We start from the raw sequence: 19309 nt of genomic DNA, 5'->3' as shown, positions 1-19309 counted from the left end.
TTTTTGTTTATTTGATAAGATTGAATAAACAATTGGGGCTATTTTAATAGTTTTACAACTTATGAGATTCTTATGTTTATGAGAAAATATACAACACAAATTTCATATCGCATGTCCAAACAAAACTTCAATTTCATCTCATTATATCATATTTATGATATCATATCATGATTCCATATCACATTGCCAAACGGGCTCTAAATGTCCTTCGAATCCTTTTGTATAAATGTTACATGAGATGTTGGAATTAAAGATTTACTATCTATTTATTTCAATCTATGAGGCTTGATTTGAAATATAAGGGAGGGTCGAACTAACTAATATGAATTTGAAATATATATATATATATAGAGAGAGAAACTTCATAAAAAATATTCACAATAATTAACAATTCAAAATATTTTTAAAATATTCAAAAAAAAATCATGGTTCCTTTGACTCTCCAAATTGTAATTGACTAAGACACAAAAATTAAAACCAGGGTGAGTACTAAATGAAAAAAAAAAAAAAAAACTAGCATTCTTTTTAAAATTATTTTTTATATAATTAAACAAAAAAAGACACAATTTAAACCGAGCAAGTAATATTTAGTGTTCTTTTTTGTCTTGAATTTTATTGTTTTTGGTACTATAATTATTTGGTGTCCAAAATTTATTGATTTTTTTTTTTGGTAGAAAAGAGACAATATATTATTGATTAATATGCATGAATACAATACAGGTTGAGACGTGCTGCTAGTACTATTCGGGGATGGGTGTGTTAATACATAGTAGGTACTACAATAATTTGTAGACATGATTTGACTAATATAAATTAGTATCGCATAGAATCCATGCAAGTAAAAGTGATTTCTATCAATAATTTTTTATATTTGAAATTTAAATTCGAAATTTTTAATTAAGGATCCGTATTGTTGAGACTTGAGTTTGTTTTCTATTTTCCAAACTTTTTGAACGTTGAAACATACGTTTTCTATTTATTCCCCGTGCTTTATTAGCCAAAAATTCCACACTAGACTAATTTCCTATACATTAGTTGCCAATATTTTGTGCGGGTTGAAAGCGCCATAAAGCCATAAAGGAGGACTAAAATTTTTTTTCTTGAAAGAGCGTAAATTCTGCCTTTTTTTATCCCAACTTCCCACTCTTTTTATGCCATAAAGGATTAAAATCTTTTTCTTGAAAAAGCGTAAATTCTGCCTTTTTTTTTAATCCCAATTTCCCACTCTTTCGGTGAGGCAAGCATAACCTCACCACACCATACTACACTTCGACACAAGACATTTGATTAATTCTCCTTACCTATAAATACCCCTCATCACTTCTTCATTCTCTTCCCAAAACATCTTTTGTACATCAAATTTTACTAGGCTATTAATAAATTCATAAAAATAGGAAAGAATATAATGGGTTTGGAGATGAGTGAGATTTCAAATTACAAGTCATCAGTAGTTTTGTCTAAGTTGGCTAGTAACGAACAACATGGTGAAAACTCACCATATTTTGATGGGTGGAAAGCATACGATAACGATCCTTTCCACCCAGTGAATAACCCGAATGGGGTTATTCAAATGGGTCTCGCAGAAAATCAGCTTTCAGTTGACTTGATTGAAGATTGGATTAAGAGAAATCCAAAAGCTTCCATTTGTACAAATGATGGAATTGAATCTTTCAGGAGAATAGCCAACTTTCAAGATTATCATGGATTGCCTGAATTCACAAATGTAAGTTTTGCTCTTACGTACTATTTCCTCCATTCAAAAATAAGTGTCACATTAAAAATTCAGGACAAAAATTAGTATGTTATACCAATCATACCTTTATATTAAAGAACGATAGTGTTCAATTCTCAAGAAACATCTAATAAATAGAAGTAATTCTTCTATTTATTATTTTTCTTAATAGGCGTGAAATAAGTTAGAATCGAATTTTTATTTGAGATGAATATGAAATACATACTACTATATATGAATAGTAGTACATTGTAGTGGTGAAAGTCTTTATGAGTTTGTACCAAAAAAAGAAAGTTTATGATCAATTTTATTACTATAAGTTTATATTTACTTGGAATAAAGAACTAAGTTTACATTTAGTTGAAATAAATATATTTCTTGACTTCTACCTCAAACATACATTTCATTTTATCTGACACTATTTTCTTATCTACTAAAGATTAAAAAAAAATAACATATGTTATACTTAAAGTTTCTATTCATTTTTCATCAAATCAACTTATTAGGAGAACAAATTCTCTCACTGAAATAGTGAAAATCTTCCTAATTTTTTCGTATAATTTTATTTTATTTTTGTGTAGGCAATTGCAAAATTTATGGAGAAAACAAGAGGTGGTAAGGTTAAGTTTGACCCAAAACGTGTAGTAATGGCTGGTGGAGCTACTGGAGCTAATGAGACTCTCATACTTTGTTTGGCTGATCCTGGTGATGCTTTTTTAGTCCCCTCACCCTATTACCCAGGGTATGTATATACATATTTCTATATCAAATTTAACTTATATATATATCAATCGTTAAAAATATAAACATTCCTTAAATATTGAATCCCCTTCTTTACCTCTTAAACGAGAGAAAAAAAACTCGGTTGACTTTCAAAATTCATACAGTATTTTAATAGAATCCACTTGTCAATCGGTAAAGTTGGATGCATATATATGATTCGTGTTTTTCAAATTGAACAAGTAAAAATGGACGGACGAAATATATAATACTATTTGGCAATGGTACTTGATTGAGGGGAGATTTTTTTTTTAATGAAATAGCACTAGTAAAGTAATTAAAGAGAGATTATACGTAATGGTCAAATCTTATGGACTTTTAGAACTAATATTAATGGCGGACCCTTTGCCTACCTGTGATTTGTTTAAAAAGTTGAAAGTAACAAACAAGAGTAAGACTTTTGCTTCTTTGTCTTTTTACAAAAAAAATTTAAAAGAAAATGAAATTTTCTTGTCAGAAATAAAATTTTAAAATTTCTCATTTTATAAATAATTTTATATAACATAATTTGAATTTCAAGAGTTTCAAGTAATTTGACCTTGAATTTGTACTAGAGATCTTTAAACCATGTAAAAAGTATTTTTAAGTTACAATGATAAATAATTCAGGTGAAAAAACTATTTTAACTCTAGAAATTCATGACAATACAATAATCAAATTAAGTACTTACTAAGTCTTCATTTGTATTAAATGCAGATTTAATAGGGACCTAAGGTGGAGAAGTGGTGTACAACTTTTACCCATTTCATGCAAGAGTTCCAATAATTTCAAAATTACTATAGAAGCTATCAAAGAGGCATATGAAAAAGGCCAACAAGCAAATGTCAAAATCAAAGGCTTGATTTTGACCAACCCTTCTAATCCATTAGGCACCATTTTGGATAGGGACACACTAAAAAACATCTTCACCTTCACTAACGAACATAACATCCACCTTGTTTGCGACGAAATCTATGCTGCCACCGTGTTTGATGCTCCACAATTCGTTAGCATCGCTGAAATTATCAACGACGAAATTTGTATTAATAAAGATTTGGTACATATTGTATCTAGTCTTTCAAAGGACTTAGGTTTTCCAGGATTTCGAGTGGGAATTGTGTATTCTTTCAACGATGACGTTGTTAATTGTGCTAGAAAAATGTCTAGTTTTGGTCTTGTTTCGACTCAAACACAACATTTGCTAGCTTCTATGTTGTCTGACGATGAATTTGTGGAAGAATTTCTCATTGAAAGCGCGAAAAGGTTAAGAGAAAGGTACGAGAAATTCACGAGGGGACTCGAAGAAATCGGAATCAAGTGCTTAGAAAGCAATGCAGGGGTTTATTGTTGGATGGATTTGAGATTGTTGTTGAAAGAACCAATACTTGATGCTGAGATGTCACTTTGGAAACTAATCATAAACGACGTTAAGCTCAACGTCTCGCCTGGATCTTCGTTTAATTGCTCGGAGGTAGGATGGTTTCGAGTTTGTTTTGCAAATATCGATGATCAAACGATGGAGATCGCACTTGCTAGGATTCGGATGTTTATGGATGCTAATAACAATGTTGATGAAAATGGAATCTTAAAGAACAAGCAACAATGGAAGAGGAACAATCTACGACTTAACTTCTCAAATGGGGAGTACGATGAAAATGTTATGAGTTTGAATATGATGTCTCCTAATTCTCCAATTCCTCGCTCGCCGCTGGTGCGAGCGAGGAATTAAAAGAGAAAATTAGGAAGGAAAATTATTGTTGTACAAACAAATAAGGTTATAAAGCTTGTAGATGAATATATTGTACATACTCTTTAGTTGATCAGAACCCCTGAAAAATGAATCTATACATTCCAAATCATGATTTCAATATCATTTTAAATTTTGCAAAAATAAAAAAGACCGCATGCTCAATGTGAAGAGATTGTTTGTACTAAAAAGTCGGCTGCAATTCAGGGCATTAACATAAGCAGATAATACACAGTATCGTCTTCCCCTAGTAAGCAACTAGAAAAAATGAAGTGCATGTTTGCATGGAACAACTGTTTCGCTATCTTCAGAACCACAGAGGCGCACTTTCAATATGTATTGATCGAGCAACATAACGAATCAATCAAATGTAAGTACAACTAGGTTGCTGAAATGAAACCCCTAAACACTGTACAGGGGAATGGACTATCTACGTCTTCGATGGATACTTTACAGTAGGAAATCCATAACTGTGAATACAGGTATATACCGACCCTTCTGAAGAAGCTATCTATTTGCAAGAATCTTTGAGACTGGGAACTACTTGATTTGGTGTAATGATGGCAACCTCTCAGTACTGTTATGCTGCAAAAGTACACAAACAAGGTTCCACCTTTAGCATTAGAGTCTTTCTAAAACAACTTCATAAAGAAACAGTAACCATGTAGATATATAAGATTCTTCACTCCTGTTATTTTCTTGAGCTGAGGGTCTATTGAAAACAATCTATCTCCTTCACAAGGTAGGGGTAAGGTTTGCGTACACACTACCTTACCCAGACCTCACTTGTGGGACTACACTGGTATGTTGTTGTAATAGATATAAAAGATACTTTAAACACTTATCGAATAAAAGAGTTGCATAAATACTACTACTATCACTTCGAGTTTCTTGCATTTGTTGTCCTCTAATTTGTAGCTTAGAGTAAAATACATAAGCATTCTAGAGTGGCAGGATCACTTTTAAATCATTGCCCTAATCGTTTTTTCATATTTTTGTTTCTTTACCACTTCACCTGAGGAGAAGTAACTGAACATGTAACATTTATAAGCAAATAAAGAAAATAAGACCCACCACTGATGCCGAATTTTTGGATTGCAGAAATTTGATCCAACCACCTCTACCATCAGCTCTTACAGCAATCAAATCACCAGCACTTGCACCTGATCCTTGCATCAAGACAGCAATCCAGATCCTTGTCGTTTACTTTCTCTTACACCATTTTCCCAAGTGCCAGTAATTCCCATCAGGACCTAACAATCCACCAGAAAAGCAGCTGTCTCCTGGGATATTCACTCAGTGTCAGAGGAAACATGTACTTGTTAAGTAATTTCTCTTTCCCTAAATGAACTTGAATCTCCCACAAGGAAAGTCAAAAGCAGAGAAAAGTAAACACTTGGAAAATGAACTATTATGTAATTCTTTTAATTAAGGGTTAAATCAAGTTTTAAGAGCATTCTCCGATCAGTGAATAAGATAATTTGGTAGAAATAAATCATCATCACCCAAACAACAGACAGCACTTTAACATCAAGATGAGACAGATAGAGACCTGGTTTGGCAAGTACAACTGGTGAAGAAGTCTCTTTCCTGATGTGAAATGCAGGTTGGTGTTGTGTAATATCATCTAAAGGCGGAAGATCATCATCATCATCATCATCAAGAATAATCACTGGGGGCATGTTTTCTTTACTGTTCTTGCTACAATTCCTTGAGGCTGACATTCCATCCTTATTTCCTGATCCATGCCCTAGACTTCCACCAGTGGCCCCAAAAACTGCCTCCGGCCTTGACAAAAAACTATCATGGACAGCCTTTTTATGGTCAAATGGTTGGTGCAAGTTTTGATATGATCCTTCATGCACATAACTGGAAGTCTCTGGAGTGCCTCCATCTTTGTTTCTTTTGGAAGATTCTTTCTCATGATTATTTTTGTGAAGACTGCTAGCTATAATATCTTCTGCCATGTTTGGTATGCTCTTATCCTTAGACTTATACTTTCTTTTTCTCTTTGGTCTAGATAAATCATCACATGAGCCAGTGACGATGCATACATCTACTTCTGTCTCAGCAGGTGCCTTATTCTGATTCTCATATGAACATCTGTCAACTTTGGGTTCTTTACTCCCTTGATAGTTTTTCTTGGAGGCTTTCGAAATTCTCAAAATTTCATTATCTTTTCCTTCAAGTGCCATCTCAAGTTCTTGGACCCTGGCCTGTAAATAGCCGCACACTGTTCAAAGCTCAAATTGTAATATACCATATTTCATTTAGGACATCAAACACTTACCTTCAAGTTATTTTTCTTCTCTTTAGTTTTCTGAAGTTTCCTCAGATAACGAACCTCTCGCCTGTCTAGAGTGTTGCACTTGGTCATCAGTTCTTCGTAATTCCTGCCAGATAAATGCAATAAAGTTCTCCGTCAAACTTACAGCTAAACTATTAAGATTGCTTCTGTGCTTGATAAAACTGAATCAAGAAAATAAAGATTGCTTTTGAGCTTGCGAAAACGAGATGATTGTAAATGACAAACTACCCAGCTCAAAGATCTGGAAACTACCCTACCAGGTGAAAATACCACAGGAGTGAATTAGGAAAAAGATCTGATAGAAGGAAAAGGATTTCTTTTGTAGAACCAAACCGAATGGTTTTACAAGCATAACACTAGTATCATTCCATTGACAAGTCAACAATATTACTCCATCAACATGTAGCTACACAATTTTGCGTGAAAACAATAAAACTCATTACTTAACTAATCCGCATAGAAAAGATTACCCAGCTATATGTAAGCATATAGCACAACGTACAAAAACTATTTTTGAATTTCACTTTTGCATTTAGAAGCTTCAGTACGATAACTTCATTGTCCTTTCAGAATTAACGGTTCTTTTCATAAAGAAGAATTAGGAAGCCTGACTTTTAGCAGAATTGCTCAGCTACATCAAGCTTATGTTTTACCGAATGGACTTTCTATCTACATGCCCTATCCCCGATATCAGATCAGAAAGTAGTCATTTGCCTGAGCTTGAGAGGAAACTCAGTGTAATATATCAAAGTTTTAAAATTCAGATTTTCCCAAGGAAATGAACCTCCAATGATCGTATTCTACAACATAAAAACAAGGCCAAAAGAATCTCTAAAGCAGAAGAACATTAGTAGATATCAAGTTTCATGTGAAAACTGTAACTTCCTAAACGAAAGTAAAAGCGTACTTGTTACGGATGACCAGTGATTTTTTCAAGACATCAATTGTCTCTTTGCTATTAATATCATCTCTTAACAAAGCACGTTTCAAAACCTCCTCTTCCTCCAAGTTAAAATCGCAGACTCTGAAGTAATAACCATGAAGGCAAAGTGAAAACAAGAACTACTGTAAATATAATATTAGGATGAAAGTACTTGTTGCCCTCAATATGATATGACTTACAACTTGAGTGTTGCAAGCTCCTTAGCTAGAGCCATATTTCTATCTTGTAGCCTTATGCACTCCAAAGTTGATTGATCTAGCTCCTACAACATAAATTTGTCCAGAGTATAGTAACTAACAACTTACATATATGACACCAAGAAGAATTACTTACAAGCATGCCTGAATAGATGCACTCGCAAACATCAAGAGGCAAAAATATCTACCTTGGATTTAAGATGTAGCAACTGTTGAATGGCTGCCTCCTGTTTCACAGCTTCAATCTTTAGAGTCATTTCCAATTTCAACTCCTCCTTGCACGTGAACAGCTGAAAAATAAACAATGCGACGAAATAGTTGAGATGAAAATGTGATGACATGAAGTCTTGCGCAGATCAAGTGTGAAGCAAATATGCTCACATAAATGTCTCTAGTTTTAGTTAATGGTACCAGATACTTCTCAACTTAACGGGAGCCATGCTTATTCTACCTAAGAACATGTATTTTGGTTCTGAGCAAAAGAGTGGCTCTTTTCAATCACTAGCCAAACAATAAAATGAAACTTACATCTGCAAAAGATGTTTATTTCATTTGTCACATGTGATCTTTAGACATTAGAACTCTTCATGGAACTCACAAATTTTTATATCTATCAAATTTTTGTCATTTCATTTGGTCAACAATGGGCATAGAGACATGGAAAAAGATTGACTTTTCACATCTAACCGATGGATGATTTCGTGAAACAAGTACTCATCTATTAGGTGCTTGAAGGAAGAGATCACCATGCTTAGATTCAAAATCAAGTAGAAAATATGTTTTTGAATCTTTCTCTATGCAATAGCTTTTGATTGCCCCAGTTCAAGGCTTTTTGAGGATGGAGAACTGGAAGCCCAGTGATTTTCAAATGTAAAGAGAATCACGGCTACACAGAAGCATGGTGAGTTTCTTTGCACAATTATATTTTCTCTAGCTGTCAATTTTGTACTATATTTACAATGTTGATTGTATCTCTTACATGAAGGAAAGGTTGATGTATCTGACTAGTAGCCCTGATAACCTCTCAATAGATCATCCCTATCCTGAAGTTTTTGGCCAAAAACATACTTGGACTATACCCAAAACTTAGGATACATCCGTTAACTACCACAGTGAAGAAGAACATACTTAAGTATCCAAAATTTAGCAAGTTTCATCCTTTGACCAGAATGTTAGAAAGACTAACAGACCCGCTCATGTGCCATTCATCACTCCAGGACTCGCTCATATATATCCTTCTTTTTTTTTGAGAAAGGTAACATCATATATATCCTTTTTTATTTCATCAAATTGAGAAAATATTGTGAATAGAATAAACATGATGCAATTGCATAGAATTCAACAGCTTTATATTCTGTAAATTCATAACCAAAGAGATAGCAAGATGAACAATTACCTCTGCATTGACGTCTTTGAGATCTTTCAGCTGTTTTTCCAGAGTGGAAGTCAGTCCAACAACTTTCCTCTCCAATCTTTTGACCTCATTTTTCAACTCCCGGTGATCCTCTTTATAATCAGGAGGCTTCTGCGTAAGACTTGTAACATTTGGATCACCAATAGATTGGAAATAAAGCCTATTTGCATTTTCTTCCGAACAAGCCTGTTTGCAAACTGGGCAATTCTTCTTCTTTCCTTTTGCGCAGTATTCAAACCATTGCTGAAGACTTGTTTTTGCAACCATAACATATCACAAACAGATACTTGTCAGATAAGGACAACAATTATCTCCATCAGATAGCCAAGTACGAATATAAAATTGTTACAAGCCTAACCAGCAACAACTTAAAGTAGAAGCAATGTTTTCTTTTTTCTCATTAGAAGTAAACATAAAGGTGTGTTTGGTTTAAAGGAAAATGTTTTACCATAGGAAATCATTTCCCTTATCATCTTCAGTGTTTACTAGACTATAAAAGCAACTAACGTAAAGTAAATGTACAAGGTGTAGAATAGTAGTGCAGGAGAAAAGTTTAGTGATATTTTTAGTATTTAAGGTCAACAGCAATACATGAATGTTGATTAAAACAAATTATATAAAATAAGAAATAAATTTGTTTGTAAAGAAAAGGACTGCAGCTCATAAGTGGCAGAAATAAATACCTTTTGGATAAAAATGGAGAAAACATTTTTCACAATTCAATGTAACTAAACATAGAAAACAATTTCTTGAAAAAAAACGTTTCTTTTTTTGATAACCATGCACCTTGACTAACCCCACAGGGTACCAACACCTTACACCAACAACAGGTATCGAGTAACTATGAAAAGAAATCACCTAACGGTCGTTTGGTACGGGGATGGGATAGACAAAGTTATCCCATCAATTGAGCTATCCCACCTAATTAGTTATCCCACTATATATGTGGGGATAACTTACCACATCATTGTTGTACAAATAGTGAGACAAATAATCTCACGATTAACTAATACCCCTAATCAAACGCAATAATCCTACATTTTATCTCGAGACTCTTATCACTTGTACCAAACGACCCCCTAGTTTTTTCTTGTTTCCGCTAGTTCTTAACCCACTTCATTAACCACTAGGCGGTGCAGCTTGAAAATAGCATTTTTGTCATAATAAAACACCCAAAAAAGAAATTTTTCAGAGGTTACAAATCTGTATAGTACAATCAACGAACTCATAGGCACAAAGGGTAACTAACAAAATACCAATTCTGGGTTTTCAAAAAAAAAAAAAAGGGATTTTTAATCGAGTGGAATCCAAGCAAAGAAAACCCAATTAAAATTCCTAAATAAACAACTATTTGTCTCAATTAGAATCAAGATTAGCTGAAATAAGAGTACCCAAATAGATTTAGAAAAGGAGAAGCTAACCATAGCTCGTGAAAAACATGACCACAAATAGTAACGGCTTGAAGATCTTCGATTATAGGGTTTAGATCTTCATAGCAAATTGAGCAAATGGTTTTCCCAAAACTATTCACTCCAACCATTTTTCTCCTCCTTTTTTCTGCTTCTGGGTCATCAATGGAAAATGGAGAAAGGAGGAGGGAAAACGAAATCGAAACAGGGGTGGGAAGAAGAGGGAAAATTTCAGTAAATGTAGGGGAATTTATACTACAAGAACTAAGACCCTTACACCACAATTTTATTAATTTCAATTGACAAAACTATCCAATATATCAAGTTTAAGCTAAGCTGGAACAGCCGTTATAAAAAAAAATATTGATTTTTATTTAAGATAGTCATTATCTATGTAACTCTATAAATAATATTGACTCTTAGATTATTTGGTTGATTTAACACTAAATGATCCTTTGGAGTAAGATATTTTTTGTTATGAGAGTAATGTTTTTTATTATAGGAGTATTAAAGTATTAGACTCTTGGGAGGATAACTGGACTAGACTGGGTGTTATTAAAGTTACTAATCCAGATGTTGTAAGAGTCAACATTGTTGAAAACTTGAGTTTTTTTCGTGCAACCTAATGGGTGGAACAGAGACAAGCTTCATGAATATCTACTAAAAGCAACAGTATCAGAATGTTGAACTATGATGCTAAATCGAATCTTTCAGATAATTCTTGGTGGATGAAAACCAGTTCTGATAAATTTATGATTGGTAGTGCTTGGGAGAAAATCAGACAAAAAGAACAGCAAATGGAGGACTATGGTTATATTTGGGCTAAATGAGTTCCATATAAAATTGTTTTCTTGTTGTGGAGGGTAATATAAGATTTCAGTGGATGAGGTGCTGAAAGAATCAAGATCAATTTAGTTTCCAAGTATAGATGTTGTGAAAATGCTCAAGAGGAAATTGTTCACTTATTTATTACTGGTGATTTTGCAGCTTCAATATGAAAATATTATGCTAGAGCAGTGGGATTACTTGGTCCTTTAATCCAGATTCAACAGGCCATTAAAAAGTGGTGGAACCTAAAGAGTTGTGCTAAGCTTTATCCTATTTTATAGGCAATCCCTGCCTTTGTCGGTTGGCAGCTATGGAAAAGAAGAAATGTTATCCATCATGAAGGAACTACGATTAGTGTAAGGATTATTCAAGAGATAACAATAATCTGGTGAAATTAGTGAAGTTGAAATACCCTTGGATGAAAGAAATACCAAATCAGTAGCCTCAACTGATTCATCATCTTGAGCAATATAGACCTTTGATTAGGTCACAATTGGCAAGGTAGATGAAACCTGATGCTGGATGGTTTAAATGTAATACTGATGGGGCAAGTAAAGGTAACCCAGGAGAGAGCTCTGCAACTTTTTGAGTGAGAGATGCTAATGGGGATTTGATATATGCTGAAGCAAAAAAATATTAGGGCAAACTAATATCTTGTGTGCAAAAGCTACAGCTATTCAAGATGGTGTTAGATTTTGTATTGAACAACAAAGGATTCCAATTCTAATAAAGTCAGACTCACTATCTATGGTCAATATGATTGAGGATAGATGGAAGACTCCATGGAATATTAAAAAAGAGATGGAACAAAATTAAATATTGGAGGAGTAAAGGGATAATGCATTTTGCCCACATCCTTAGGGAAGGAAATGCACTAGCAGATTTTTTAGCTAATGAAGTTTTTTCTTTTGCTGGTACAGAAGAAATAAAATATAATTATTTCCAAGAGTTATCATTGCAAGCTAGAAGGTTACTAAACATCGACAAACAACAAATCTCATAACTAAGGTTCAACACATTCAGAAATAGAGAACCACATGTAGCCATCTTTTTTTATTGATTTTATTTGACTGATGTACAAATAACAAATTTACTAATGGTGATATTAGTCTTGTATTTGCTTCATTCCATTGTAAATTTTTTGTTTGAACAAAAGTCAATTAAAATTAACTAAATTTTGTCTTCAGCTTTGTAGAGAAACAACAAGAAATATATTTGAGTCATCGTTTACTTCGTATATGTCACGCCCCGAGCCTACACCCTGGACGTGGCCGGCATTCGAAGACCATTGCTGGCCCCCAAGCGAACCCTTGGCCTGGCTTTCTTAACTCAGCGAAAACCTAACTCAACAGAATAACTTCATGCAATGCAAGGTCATAAAATAACCCAACTGATAAAATCTGGCCAAAAAGGCAACTCGAGTCTCAAAATAGAATATTTACATATATACATAGATGAGAGACTCAAAACTAACTGACTGACTGTCTATGAAGCCTCTATAATACTGAGATGGATGTTGGGACAGACCCCGCAACATCCTAATAAAACAAAACTAGGAGAATAACATAATCGAGTCCTTCGGAACACAAAGAGGCTCACCACTGACTCTGGAGTGCTCAGCTGGATCAACGGCGTGCTGGATGCTGACCCTGGGTACCTGCGTCTGCATCGTCATAAGATGCAGGCCAACTGGCATCAGTACATTGAATGTACGAGTATGCGAGCGGGAAAGCTAAACCACAACTTAAGCTTGAAAAGAGTGCAAAGGAGCTCTTACCTTGGCGCTGTTCAACTCGTAAATAACTGAACTCAATATATAAAGCAATAAGACACATGCAATATATAAAGCTTGTAAAACTGTTAAAACATGACGTAAAAATCATATTTATAATATCATAAAAATACCATGCTTCCTCTCAAAGTCTACTTGTGCAATGCATGAATGAAGTCCTATACCCCCATCCACAATAAGCAGAACTTCTCGAGGAACCATGCACTTTCTACTGCTGTGGGAGTTTCTCTAACCGACAACCACCACTAGGAAACTAAGTGATGATACAACGTTTTACCTCACGTTGCCCAAGGACCATCTTATACCTTTGTCACGACCCGGGAGCACCCCCTAGTCGTAACTGGCGTACTCGACCTCGAAGAGGTCTAATACAGGCCTCTTAGCATTCATTCATCACATAGACACTAAAACCATAAGGAATTAAAAACTTTCTTTACCAAGAAAACATTTCATAAAAAAAAAAATAGCAAGCGGAAGACTTTCTAGACTTTATACTTGATGTCTCAAAACCATCTAATGCTTTAGAGTCCAAAATTCGGGACTAATCCCATACACAACTTAAACAATACTAAAAAGACATAAAAGAACATATTGGGTATTGTCCTCGAATCTATTAGGACTCACCAAGTCTTCATCTTCAACACTTAGAAACCTATCAAATAGCCATGACATGTCATCATCTCCAAATCCCTACACTTTAGTCCAAAAAGGGAAAGAAAGGGATTAGCACAATTAAGTACTAAGTATGGAGACTATGCAAAAACATGCCAAAAAGGACATTTTCAAGGAAGTAAATGTTTTCATATCATTTGATAAACCTTTCATTTACAAGTATAAGAGACATAATACAAGTCAACATTAACATATAAGACCATAGCCAACCATACATATACTCAACATATGTCCATATACAACCCATGCTTAACTTTAAAAGAACACATGACATTTCATTACCATATGACATCTACCTAATATAACCTTAAGACACACTTGAGCGAGACAGGAAGTGACCGCCCATACAACCTCTTCAAGCACACTTAAGTGTTCCCCAAGATTACCTTAGATAAGGACATTTCCTTTACAACATAACATCAATAGACCAACATTCTTTAAGAAACCATTTTGGAGACATTCAAGCACATAAGGGGACTTTCACATAATAGTCGTTAGACTTAGGGAACTCACTTTAGTATCTTCAAAGCCTACTCGTGTCATGTGTAGATAGCATCTCATACTACTACCTACACGTTGTAGAACCTATCTAATAACTAGAGTGCACATCCCACATGATGGAAATAGGCATAACCGACATAGACCATACTAGCTAGGTATGAAATCCGGAGTCTATCCTACTCCGTGGAGGTTGTTCTACTTGCCAAAGGTAGAACTAGTAAGCAACACATGTAGGCACATGGTTTAGGGGATGTCCAAGAAAGTTCATTGTGCCCTAGTCTCATACTCGAGTAGGGCCACCATCCTAACCACATCCACTCGGTGCTAGCCTTGTTTCCCATAGAGTATTTTCATTCACATATGTACTAGAGAGGGTTCCTTTTCTAGTTCAACTAACTCATAGTATCTCTTCCCAAGAAAGGCCCCATTTCTTAGTTATGGCCAATCAAGGTTCATAAGGATAGCTCATTTGACTTTCTTAGATAAGGATTATCATGACGTTCCGGCTCCATCCATCTCTAAGTCTATCATCTCACTCAAGAAGGGAACTTCGCCCTAAGGCCCATCATTCAAGGTTATACATTTACCTAGGAAAGCTAGACTTATGAAAGGGCACCATTTCTTAGTTCTGCCGATTTAAGTCTTGGCCTAGAATTCCTCTTTTAACATTTATAGAAAGGGCATCATTTCTTAGTTCTAGCCCATTTCACACATTCATGCATTCAAGACTTTAAGCAACAAGGAGAGACACTTTAGTCTACCAACCAAGTCACAACATTATCATCTAAGGATACTTCATAATCCAACATCATTTCATATATACATCATGAGAAATCATACTTTAAATCACAATGTTATACACTTTACATAGGATCATCATAAGATCACATAAACTCATTCACATCATGCCTTCACATATAGCTTCACATAAAACTTTACATATAGCTTCATATAGGACTTTACATATAGCCTCATTTATATATAATAACACAACAATACAACAATACTCATACAATGCCCTTCATGGCCACAATTATAATTCCAAAGCAACAAGCAACACTTCCACCAAAGGTGGATCCCGCCTAAGAAGCAATTATAGCAATATTAAGAGATCAAGCCATCTTACCATTCTCCAAAGCCATAACCAACATTACTCATTTCCCTACTAATTCAACATTATTCATAAAATAGGTCAACTTACGATCTTTTCCAAGCCACAATCACCATCCTTAATTCTCCATAATATCACAATAGAATAACATAGATAATAGTAGAATTTAGCTATACAATACAAGCTAAACATAATCCAATAATCAACATAAGGACCGATTCACTATTTGCCCATTCAAGGCTCAAATCTCATATCCTTCAATTCAACATCAATTCTTCACAATTCAACATATATCATACCATATATATGAACAGCCCATACCATACTAAACACAATTCTATAATCATCTACTCAAAATCAATACACCCACTTTATGGTGAAATTTAGAGAATTTGAGAAAAACATGGGTTCATGGGGATTTCTTTCTAAAAACCATTAATAATCATTAATAACAATATAAATCATCATTTAAAACCTTTTTTTATGCAAGAACCCATGCTAGAATCGAAATTAGGACTTTAGGATTTTTGAAGAACTTTGAAATACTTTGAATTAGCTCTTTGATTGAAAAAGGAATCAAAGATAAAGAGTCCACATACCTTAACTAAGAATCCCCAAGCAATTTGAGAAAGAACCACCTTAAAATCATCAAACCTTAGCTCCTAGTTCTTGACCTTCTTCAATGGAGGATTGTAGAGAAAGATATTTGAGAGGAGGTGAGTTTCTTTCATTATTCTAATTGGGGTGACTTAAATGAAAGAATTTTGGTCAAAAAGGGGCTTTATAATTGCTAGGAAAGGCAAAGAATAATAGGAACTCAACTTAGGAAAAGAATTAAGGACCCACAAAGTTAAACTTAAAAGTGTTCACTAAACCCGTCTAAACTCGTCCTTTTGGACAGTGCTTCATTATTTCGGGCATAACTTTTCACTCCAAGGTCGGAATTGGGCAAACTCGGTGGCGTTGGAAAAAGGACTCAGAGACTTTTAATTGGATAGGTAAATGTCCACCTAATTCATTTTGACCTAAATGATATGACCATTTAAAGTTGACTCTTACAACTCACTAGTTCAAATGACTAGTTTCCGGACGTCACGGTCATTTCTCATCATTTCATCAAGTTCTCAACTCCAAACTCACATGTGAGGCTCTAGTTTCACTAGTTCGTTTTTAGGGTCGTTACAACCTTGCCGTGATAGAGGAAGCTAACTTTACCAAGTGGATCCACTAGCTTAACTTTACGTGATCATCTAAAAAGTATGACCCGTTAAATCCCATGTTGGCTACATGGTTCTTATGGAGAGTTGAGTTAATATGAACTCGTGTCCCCAATTCGGTGCTCAAGACTACTCCCAAAAATACTATAGCTCTTAAGTGTTTTAAACACATCTTTCTTTATTTGAGATGATTACTCAAAACTTAGCCCAAAGGCTCACTTGGAAACGATGTTCCTTTTTCTTGAAAACTAACCCAAAGGCTCTTTTGGAATCATAGTTCCTTTCTTACTCAAATGTAAAAACATTTAGAAACTTCTTTGGGAATACATAGTTCCCTAATAACTTTTGAGAAATGAACTCAACTCTATACTCTTTACTCAACTTGAAACTCTTGACTCTTTACTCTTACTTAACTTGAAACTTGAGCCTAAAAATGAAGTTAAAACATTCAATAAAGACTCTTGAACAACTTTAAAGACTTGCTTCTTAACTTCTAAGATTAACTCTTAGTTCACTTGACTTTGAGCCAAACTTTCCTCAAATTGGATTATGAATTCAAGGGTAATAATCTCATGTTTATGGATGAGTTCGGGAGGTTAAAATGTACCTTAGAGTGTTGGAAACAACTATAAAACATTGGTACATTACCAAGGAACATGTATGAAAAAGGGGGGGAAAGAATGGGAAAACTTGGCATCCTTGGCGCTCTGAGAGGCGCGGAGCGCCAGACCAACAAGGTCAGAAGGGTCTGGTTGGGGCTCTGCTAGGGGCGCCACCCCAAGGGCTGGAGCTCAGAGTCCCTTTTGGGGCGCGCTGGCTGGCGCGACGCCCCAGCCCTTTTCCCCGAAAACTTGACTTTTCTCCTTCATTTTTCCAACTCTAAACCTCCCTTACCTTCAATGGTTTCAACCCCAAACACTAAGGATCATAAAATCCCTCAACATACTAGAGATTCAACTCAAAACATCCCCGGAAACATCCACCAAACCAACAAGAACTTCAACACAACACAACTACAACTTCAATAAACATCACTACAAGATTTCAACAACCACAACTAAATCTTTTCTCGAAATTAAACGAGTTTGGCGTGTGAGGGAAAGAACCAACCCAACACTATGAGCTCACATACCTAGTAGGGATCACCCCCGACGATATCCACGACGATCTTGGACAAAACCTTGCTTGATCTTCTCTTTCTCCTCTTCTTCTCCTCTTCACTCACAAACCCTCACTCTCACTCTTTAAAATGAGAAAAACTTGATCAAAATCAGTCTAACACACTAATATATATCTAAAAGAAAAGGCTAGGGAAAAGACCAAAATACCCTTACAAATTTCCGGACAGACTTTCCTGCCAACTGCCCAACTTCCAAAGGGCATAACTCACTCATACAAACTCGAAATCGAGCAAACTCGGTGGCGTTGGAAAGAACATTCCACGAACTTCGCAACCATAACTGGAACTACACCTAAATCATCAGGAGCTAGGAGTTACAACTACTCAAAGTTGGCCAAAAACTCATTTTTTTTTCCATACTTAGCCAAATTTTCCAGATTTTTAATTCTTTAAAAAAAAGACTATTTCCAATTCTAAGCCTCTTCATAGTTATTTCAAATTGCCGGATGTTACAGTATAGATAAGTTGATTAAGTTCAACTTCATCTTGGATTTCTATTACGCAACGTCTAGTGAGAGCTTAGAAACCGCTGAACTTGGATTCGAACTAGGAAATCAGCTTAATCTTGCATTTAAGGAATGATTCAAGTTAGATCTAGCTAACTATTGAAGTTTCAGAATAGTGACGAAAATATTTTCACGAAGAGTTACCTTTTCGATTTTCAAAGCGGTCAGCTTACCATCGATTAACAACTTCAGTTGTGATCTTGCATATATCTCCGGCGCGGTAGATCAAAAAGTTATTGTTCTTGGTATTTCCTCTTTTGCCTATGTCATTTCATTTCCTCTTTGTTTTCTTTCCTTTTAGTTTTGCAGATTTTTTGGTTGTCTTATTTTTTTGGAAATATTGTATGAAATAGCAAACTATTAATTCAAATTAAATGTTATAGCCATAGTTTATTTTAATTGTAATTCACAGCAATCATCCCTTTTTTTTGTCATCTGATTTGGTATACAATTAGCCATTTTCGGTATACAATTAGTCATTTTATACATTTCGGTATAAAATGTGTTTGTGTTTGTATAAAGAGAGAGAAAAATATATATACAAATACATATATTTTCGCCCTATACACTTATAATTATATAAATACAGATCTTATTATACAAATTACAATGTATAAATGAATTTATACAAAACTGAATAATTTGTATAAAATTGGATGTATCTAGCGAATTATACAAATCAAACGCTGGAGCGCAATTATGCAAACTATAGCTATAACATACAAATATAATTTTTATGTTAGTTATATGTGAAAGTTGCTCTTTTGTTTTTGTTAGGCTAATTTGGTGGGCTTTGGGTCTTAACCCATCAGCCTTTTTAGTTTGTTTATGTACATATTTTGTTGAGCTATAAATTTTGAGCCCTTTGGCTCGTTTGGATTAAAAAAAAAGTATTATTGTAACTGACTTATTTCGTTGTTATAGTTGTATAAGATCATAGTATATTTGTATAGGTCTCTACGAATTGAGAATTGGAAAAAGTCAAAAAATGAA

General features: G+C 34.6%; 2 protein-coding genes across 3 annotated transcripts; one reads left to right on the top strand and one right to left on the bottom strand.

The window, feature by feature from the left end:
- The first annotated feature begins 1355 nt into the window (after positions 1 to 1355).
- LOC125867071 (1-aminocyclopropane-1-carboxylate synthase 4) lies at positions 1356 to 4359 on the top strand. Its single transcript, XM_049547491.1, has 3 exons — positions 1356 to 1723; positions 2314 to 2474; positions 3209 to 4359. The coding sequence occupies exons 1-3, from the start codon at positions 1406 to 1408 to the stop codon at positions 4218 to 4220; spliced, it is 1491 nt and encodes a 496-aa protein (XP_049403448.1). The 5' UTR covers positions 1356 to 1405; the 3' UTR covers positions 4221 to 4359.
- A 174-nt stretch (positions 4360 to 4533) lies between these two features.
- On the bottom strand, positions 4534 to 10781 carry LOC125867070 (uncharacterized). Of its 2 annotated transcripts, XM_049547489.1 has the most exons (9): positions 10522 to 10780; positions 9083 to 9350; positions 7875 to 7976; positions 7669 to 7751; positions 7454 to 7570; positions 6529 to 6631; positions 5791 to 6454; positions 5313 to 5521; positions 4534 to 4823 (listed from the first exon to the last, which is right to left on the bottom strand). In XM_049547489.1, the coding sequence occupies exons 1-8, from the start codon at positions 10638 to 10640 to the stop codon at positions 5442 to 5444; spliced, it is 1536 nt and encodes a 511-aa protein (XP_049403446.1). In that variant the 5' UTR covers positions 10641 to 10780; the 3' UTR covers positions 4534 to 4823; positions 5313 to 5441. The 2 variants fall into 2 exon arrangements, with proteins under 2 accessions (XP_049403446.1, XP_049403447.1); XM_049547490.1 differs by lacking the exon at positions 7454 to 7570 and having other exon boundaries at positions 10522 to 10781.
- Between the last annotated feature and the right edge of the window lie 8528 nt (positions 10782 to 19309).

The sequence above is a fragment of the Solanum stenotomum genome, chromosome 6 (assembly GCF_019186545.1).
Source record: "Solanum stenotomum isolate F172 chromosome 6, ASM1918654v1, whole genome shotgun sequence".
NCBI lineage: Eukaryota > Viridiplantae > Streptophyta > Magnoliopsida > Solanales > Solanaceae > Solanum > Solanum stenotomum.
This window is presented reverse-complemented; position numbering and strand designations above follow the sequence as displayed.